The 7,922-nt window shown below is 44.0% G+C and overlaps 1 protein-coding gene across 1 annotated transcript; it reads right to left on the bottom strand.

Annotated features, from left to right (window-relative positions):
* Nucleotides 1-3,528: 3,528 nt before the first annotated feature.
* On the bottom strand, nucleotides 3,529-6,239 carry kcns3b (potassium voltage-gated channel, delayed-rectifier, subfamily S, member 3b). Its single transcript, XM_033648340.2, has 2 exons — nucleotides 6,106-6,239; nucleotides 3,529-5,510 (listed from the first exon to the last, which is right to left on the bottom strand). The coding sequence occupies exon 2, from the start codon at nucleotides 5,504-5,506 to the stop codon at nucleotides 4,004-4,006; it is 1,503 nt and encodes a 500-aa protein (XP_033504231.2). The 5' UTR covers nucleotides 5,507-5,510; nucleotides 6,106-6,239; the 3' UTR covers nucleotides 3,529-4,003.
* Nucleotides 6,240-7,922: the final 1,683 nt, after the last annotated feature.

The raw sequence follows: 7,922 nt of genomic DNA, 5'->3' as shown, positions 1-7,922 counted from the left end.
GAACCAATCAGCTAACTAAAGAAAAACGAGTGGCCATCATTACTTTAAGAAATGAAGGTCAGTCAGTCCGGAAAATTGCAAAAACTTTAAATGTGTCCCCAAGTGGAGTCGCAAAAACCATCAAGCGCTACAACGAAACTGGCACACATGAGGACCGACCCAGGAAAGGAAGACCAAGAGTCACCTCTGCTTCTGAGGATAAGTTCATCCGAGTCACCAGCCTCAGAAATCGCAAGTTAACAGCAGCTCAGATCAGAGACCAGATGAATGCCACACAGAGTTCTAGCAGCAGACCCATCTCTAGAACAACTGTTAAGAGGAGACTGCGCCAATCAGGCCTTCATGGTCAAATAGCTGCTAGGAAACCACTGCTAAGGAGAGGCAACAAGCAGAAGAGATTTGTTTGGGCCAAGAAACACAAGGAATGGACATTAGACCAGTGGAAATCTGTGCTTTGGTCTGATGAGTCCAAATTTGAGATCTTTGGTTCCAACCGCCGTGTCTTTGTGAGACGCAGAAAAGGTGAACGGATGGATTCCACATGCCTGGTTCCCACTGTGAAGCATGGAGGAGGAGGTGTGATGGTGTGGGGGTGTTTTGCTGGTGACACTGTTGGGGATTTATTCAAAATTGAAGGCACACTGAACCAGCATGGCTACCACAGCATCCTGCAGCGACATGCCATCCCATCCGGTTTGCGTTTAGTTGGACGATCATTTATTTTTCAACAGGACAATGACCCCAAACACACCTCCAGGCTGTGTAAGGGCTATTTGACCAAGAAGGAGAGTGATGGAGTGCTGCGGCAGATGACCTGGCCTCCACAGTCACCGGACCTGAACCCAATCCAGATGGTTTGGGGTGAGCTGGACCGCAGAGTGAAGGCAAAGGGGCCAACAAGTGCTAAACACCTCTGGGAACTCCTTCAAGACTGTTGGAAAACCATTTCAGGTGACTACCTCTTGAAGCTCATGGAGAGAATGCCAAGAGTGTGCAAAGCAGTAATCAGAGCAAAGGGTGGCTATTTTGAAGAAACTAGAATATAAAACCTGTTTTCAGTTACTTCACCTTTTTTTGTTAAGTACATAACTCCACATGTGTTCATTCATAGTTTTGATGCCTTCAGTGAGAATCTACAATGTAAATAGTCATGAAAATAAAGAAAACGCATTGAATGAGAAGGTGTGTCCAAACTTTTGGCCTGTACTGTACGTCCAGGCTCAGATAATATATGTATATAAAATATGTAGTGAAGACATTGGAGGAATTTAATTAAAGGTACTAAGCATATATTTTTGGCAAAATGGAGCTTATAACTATATCGATGGCTCAATGATTCCAGTTAATTACTTCCAGCGAGAATCATGCTGAGGACTGATAGAGAGCTTCATCACATAAGGTTCAATAGAACAGAGTGGTGCAGTAATGAGTCCTTACACCCAGATATGAGTAAGCACTTTAGTACTCCTGGTTCCCTTGTCTTTATGTCAGTGGATTTTTGGTCAGATGCCTGAAATAAGGTCTGTGGTTAACACGAGCTTTAGAGGTTTTGTTCTACGACATAAAATACATGAATAGATAACCCACTTATGAATTTTTAAGCTTTTAGGTGTCTTGAAAAAGACGGTTTTAAGCAAGTGGCTATATGAGAGTACAGAACGCCATCAAGCCTCGTTGTAGTGGCGATGTTAGGTCATGTGACTGTAGTGGAGTTTGTTTATAGCCTAACATTAGCTTTTTGCTTCTGGGGATTGCATTTAGGCTTCAAAAATCATTGCGTAGATTATCTTGCTGAACAAAAGTGTAAGTATCATAAATGTTTGTTTGCCACAGAACTTATTTTCTGCCATTGTACAAAATCCAATGGAAAAGTCCTTTTGGCTTTTCGACAAGGGAACCAGAGCGATGCTAACTTCCAGGTCAGCCTACTCTATGACAATCACCTGAATCTCAAACTCAGCGAAACCAGTGAGCTTGTGGTGGACGACCAGAGGAGAAGGATTGAACACATGGTTCTAGCTATGACAGCAGACAAAGAAGCTACAGATTCTACAACCTGGATGTTTCACACACATCTTCAACCCCGCAGCACAGAGGATCTAAACAATCAGCACAGTTTTAAGGTGGATACCCAAGATGAGAGACACCAATCCAGTATCTGACCAAATGTCTCCCCTTCTGAGATATGACATTGGGTAATGTCATATCTAATGTGACTTTGAAGAACACATGACATCACAGTGAAGTTGACCCTTGACCTTTTGGATATAACATGTCATCACTTCATCATTGTGTTTTATGAGGTCACAATGATCTTGACCCGTGACCATCAAAATCTAATCAGTCCGTCTTTGAGTCCAAGGTCACAGGTTTCATTTCAACATTGTGGGGTACACGCATGAACCATCAAACACTTCTGGTGAATTTTCATGCACTAAATTTGCCCTTCTTGCCTAAATTTATGGTGGAAATGTCTTTAATTTTGTCCAAATTAAAGTCCTCTGCTACTTTCATGTTCTAATTGGGGGATAGAAATGCACATTCTCAATACTGAGGGAGACGTGTCCCCTATGTTCCCCCTAAAATCTGCGCCTATGCTTGTGTCCAAGTGGACGTTTGTGCCAAATTTGAAGGAATTCCCTCAAGTTGTTCCTGAGGTATCACATTTACAAGAATGGGACAAAGACAGACAATCCGAAAACATAATGCCTCTGACCACGGCTGTCATCAGCGTGGAAGCATAAATCAGACAGTGAGGATGAAACAGTATGCTAATATCCTCTGTGATGCACACCCCATACGGAAAGCAATCAGAACTAATGTACTACTATTAAGAAATGATCAGAGGGTAATCTGTTTAGCAGCCCCCTCGCTGACACCCACTTACTATCGTTTTTAAAGGTTTGATTCGCTAAACTGTCATGAAATATTAACTTAAAACTTTAAATGTAATGGCTGAAGGAACACTTTGAAGTGTTTAACTCTGAGAGTAGATGCTTCTGGTCGACTGTGTGACCTGACCTGCGGGGGTCGACCTTTGAGACCCCCGCAGAGAAAAGATCTTTTACATCTCTCGCTCTGGTAGGACAGCAGCGCATTCAACCGGAGATGATAACAGGGGACGGGAAATCAATGCTTTCAGGAGCAGAGAAAAGAGGAGGAAACAGAAAGTTTTCTCTACAGTCTCAGTGCATTTCACCACAGAAGAAAAGACTTTTAGAGATTGTAGAGTCATTTTAGTGAAGAATATACCGCTATAAGTAAGTGCAATAAACCTGAGCTGAAAACCTAATCTGAGTGAGTGAGTAGTCCTGTATGCCATGTCACAAATGAGAGGCATATTACTTCTGGTTCACTGAGTTTTATTTCATGTCCACATGAGTTACCCCCCAGGAGTGACCCAGCATGCCAAACAACTGTCCAAAAGAAAAGATTAATAACAATAACCTGGTTTATCAGTGCTTTCCACAGTGCTGAGAGAGTCACGTGACCTCTCGTCATCAATAATATTGCATAATTCCACATTACTCTCTTTCAGAAATGCATTTATTTTTCTTCATGCAGACTGTGTAACATCAGTCAACTTAGAGATCTATAATACCATTTGGAAACATCAAACAGTGTTGTTGTCATCCTAGACTTTCGCCGAATTCTCAGTCTGAACTTCCAGCGAGCAGACAAATCAATACAGCGCATTACTTTGAAGAAACATTAACATTATGGCCTCCTACATGCATCATTGCCGTTTTCTCAAGCAGAAAATGGGCTTTCAAACCTCCGAGCAAGGCTCAGGTAATTCCCTTTAGATTTCCTGGTTTTAGCGACGCTGTATATTTCACAAGCTATTCCCTCGTAGACAAAAAAAATAAATAAAAAAAGTCATGGCCACGGTAATTCTCTGTCAAATTGCGGGAGGAAGACTGTGCAGGGGAGGCAGGGTCGGTGATGGAGCGCTCGGCCCTGAGAGGCACGGGGTGACTTGCAGTCATAAAGGGAGTGAATGTCATTTTGCTGCCCCATTTTCACAAGTGTCATTATCGTACACCTCTATGTCCTGGAGACTGGAGGCATCCGTATCGTCCCCTGCACTGCTCACACTGTTCCTGAAGGCGATACCTCCTATAAAGGGGTACACACTTCCTGTGAACAGGTCTCTGATGTTATAGTGAGGGAGCTCTGGGTCTTGTCTCTCAGGCTTTGGGATACACTTTCCCTCCATGGCTTTGTTTCTCTGATAGTACTTTGAAAACTTATTGAAGATGATGGTGATGGGCAGAGCCACCACTAACAGGCCACAGACGATACACAAGGTGGCCACTATCTTCCCAGCCACTGTTACCGGGCAGGTGTCACCGTAACCGACTGTGGTCATGGTGATTGTGGCCCACCACCAGCCTGAAGGAATGGTCCCCAAATCTGTGCTCTCCATTTCTTTCTCAGCGAAGTAGATGAGGGCGGAAAAGATGGAGATCCCAACCGAGAGGAAGAGAAGGAGCAGGCCCACCTCGTGGTAGCTGTGGCGGACGGTGGCACCCAGCGCTCGCAGCCCGATGGAGTGGCGGGCCAGTTTGAGGATTCTGAGAACCCTCATGAGGCGCAGAACTTGCACCACCTTCCCCACATTTTCCAAGTCCTCGTTTTCCTCTGCGACCTCCTCGTCGGCTGTTTCCAGAGCTAAAGTGGCGTAAAATGGCAAAATGGAGGCAACGTCGATGATGTTTAAGGGGTTTCCGAGGAACTTCCTGCGGGAGGGCGCGACAATCAGCCTGATGATGAACTCGGCGGAGAAGCCGGCGATGCAGATCTCCTCCAGGATGGTGAGGACGGGGTCCTCAATGGGTTTCTCGTTGTCATCCACCTGTTGAAACTCGGGCATGCTGTGGACACACATGGCAACGATAGAGGTCAACACCAAGCTGAGGGAGGCCACGGCGATGATCTTTGAGCCCCTTGAGTGACCTGGATCCTCCAGCCGGAGCCAGACGTAGCTCCTCACCTCTGCACACCAGGCACCTTTGAATTTTGCCAGGTCCTTATCGAGAGCAGAGAGCTCCTCAAAGGAGGAGTCGATGCTCGGCGCGTGCTGCTGGTCGTCACTCCGGACGTCCCACTCTCTGTCCTCGATGTACTCCTTCCTCTCGTGGTACCAGTAGCTACAGCAGGGGCTCAGGTGGAGCTCCTGGATTCCCCAGTACTCGATCTCCTGGCTGAAGGAGAAGACGCACGCCTCCTCCATCATGTGAATGCGCCCCGTGTGGTAGAAGTTGAGCACACAGAGGAAAACCCGGGGATTCCTGTCGAAGTAGTACTCCCTCTCTGAAGGGCTGTAGTCGTCACACAGCTCCAGGATCGCTGCCTCGCTTTGGCAGCACAGCAGACGAGCCAGGCGTGTGTGAGGGAAGCGGAGCAGCATGTCCGCATCCACTTGGTGTCGAACCCCTCCCACGTTGAGGTGGACCTGGTCCTCCTCATTCCCTCGTCGGTGGAGGATTTGCCCATACCCCATGGTCCTGATAATACACACACACACACACACACACATTACAACCAGAAATGAAGTATGTCAGATTTATAGATCGTTTCATGCCCCACAAACACATAGTCAAGATTATAAGTGGTACATTTCTGTGGAGGGGGATGTCTATCAAGAAATATTGGACTGCACTGTTTGTAGAACACATTAGTCCTCTGAAGGAAAAAAAAAATCAATACAACACACACAGGAAATGGCTTGAGCTGGAGTGAGTGAAGAGGCGTGAGGTGCTGTCACTTCTTCCAGGGCTCAAGTACAGTATTATCACCAGAAGGAATCAAATTACACAGCGGAGCAGACTAATTCAGAGGAAATGAGAGGCAACAAGTTGAAACTGAAGCCACACAACATTTTAAGCAATGACTAAAGCCAAAGACTGTTTTTCAGCACGTGTAGATTTCCATATTGTCCTCTTAATATCTACTTTTCTAGAAATTCCGAGCAATATGCTGGCTTGGATGCACACCCATGCATGAGAAAAAAAAATTTCTCACCAAACCCTGTTTACAAATAAGTGAATTACTTGCTACATTTTACTATGAATGAATGCAAAAGGTGGAGCTGTCACGTACCTGCAGTTGGAGCCTTTCTTTCCATGAAAATAACTTTTATCCGGGTGGTTTAGTTTTCACATTCTTGTAAAGTGAGGCAGGCAGCGGGTCGGTGGAGGCAGTGCGGCCGTGCTGCAGCTCCACGGACGGGACAAGAAGAGCTGGAGGCGGGACAGCGGCGCGGCGGCAGTTTGTTCCCTTTTACAGGGAACAGGGAGGGGCGAGGAGGAGGAGAGGAGAGGAGAGGAGGAGAGAGGAGGAGAGGGGAGGGGAAGGTGGGAGGGTTAGTGCACAGGAACACCCTGAGAGAAATTACTGTAATAGGTCTACTATTGACCGTATGCTTATAATAACAGCCCCTAAATAAAGCTGTAGCTCTGTTGTGATATTTAATCTCTGCAATCTATTAGAATATGACATAGTATTATTACAGAGTGTAATATTTTATGCATGTTTCATGTTTTATAAAGGCATCTATTTGTGTGACTGTACAAAGGGGAGAGCAGGGCACAACCTAAAACATTTTTGTTTGGGCTATTTTCAAAACTGTTTGAGATTATTTTTTTTGCTTGTTTGTTTGTTTTATTCTAACATCATGGACATCTCTGCTACAAATCAAAAGTTAGTGGGGTTTTTTTCTTTCTAGAATTTACCTTTACAATTGCAGAAGAAGAAGTGGTGGACGTGAAATGTTACAGCGTATCCTATGAGTGGGGTTAATTGTAAAATTAATTCAATACAATGCTATCTATATACTATAGGTCTCCATCTACATCAGAGGAAAAAAAGGCATCCATACAGGTATCCATCCATCTTTTAGTCTGTCATTCATAGTCAGTGGTTGGACCAATAGAAGTACATAGATTGGGTAACCTAGATCCACATGTCAAAATATGAGTACTGAATTTATAAATATTGACAAGACTACTACAAAGTATATCTAATTTATTTCCCCCTCAATATTTAGAACATGTACATTTGTTCCCTGCAATAAAAGCATGAAAGAAGCAGAGGACTTATATTTTGATGAATCAAAGACATTTCCACTTGAAATTGATGCAGGAAAGGCACAACTTAGCAGGGGCGTAGCAACAAAAACTGGTCCCTGTGCATAAGTAGTCTCCGTGGGCCCCCATCCTTCCGCTCTTGACCCATGTCTCTCCTAATCACCTTTTGATTTTTCTTTTTCACAAAGTCAGTTTTCTTTCCTTCTTTCTTTCTTTCTTTCTTTCTTTCTTTCTTTCTTTTTCTTTCTTCTTTCTGCTCCAGCAGCATAAAGGCAGATTTATACTTGAGTAAAAGTACAGATACTCCTTGTAAAATATTACTCCAATAAAAGTAAAAGTAGCTTAGTCAAAATATTACTTATTGACTCTGAAACTTCACCTGAGTCTTCCTCAGCATATGGGCGAGTAGATAATGGCTGAATTTTCATTTTTGGGTGCGCTATCCCTTTAATGCTTGTGTGGTGGTGTGTCTGTGTCTCACTAGTTGATGGGCAGTGACTTGCGGTGTCAGACACCGAAGAAAGCCGTTCTTAACGTTGGTGGGGTTTCTGTGAAGTGCTGTAAAGTTGAGTTGATTCAAAACACACATTAAACACGGCTTAAGCAATGTTCATTTCATTACAGCTCACAAGGTTCACTGACAAAACAATTGTCTTATATTAAACACTAAACACATTTTACATTGTTTAAATTAGCCTAGCAAATAGTGGAGATTTCCTTTCCAGCATAAATCACACACAAAACTTAAAATGCTATTTTGTGGAGGCTTTATTGTCTTCATAATTTGTTGTTTCTTATCTGTGAAATTAAAGTAAATAAAAGCTGTGTTTC

This window comes from Epinephelus lanceolatus, chromosome 13 (assembly GCF_041903045.1).
Source record: "Epinephelus lanceolatus isolate andai-2023 chromosome 13, ASM4190304v1, whole genome shotgun sequence".
NCBI classification, from domain to species: domain Eukaryota; kingdom Metazoa; phylum Chordata; class Actinopteri; order Perciformes; family Serranidae; genus Epinephelus; species Epinephelus lanceolatus.
Note: the sequence above shows the minus strand (reverse complement) of the source record. Positions and strands in the feature narration are given on the sequence as shown.

What these genes read in the sequence shown, in the direction of transcription:
- kcns3b (XM_033648340.2), bottom strand. Translation starts at nt 5,506, where the DNA reads ATGGGGTATGGGCAAATCCTCCACCGACGAGGGAATGAGGAGGACCAG.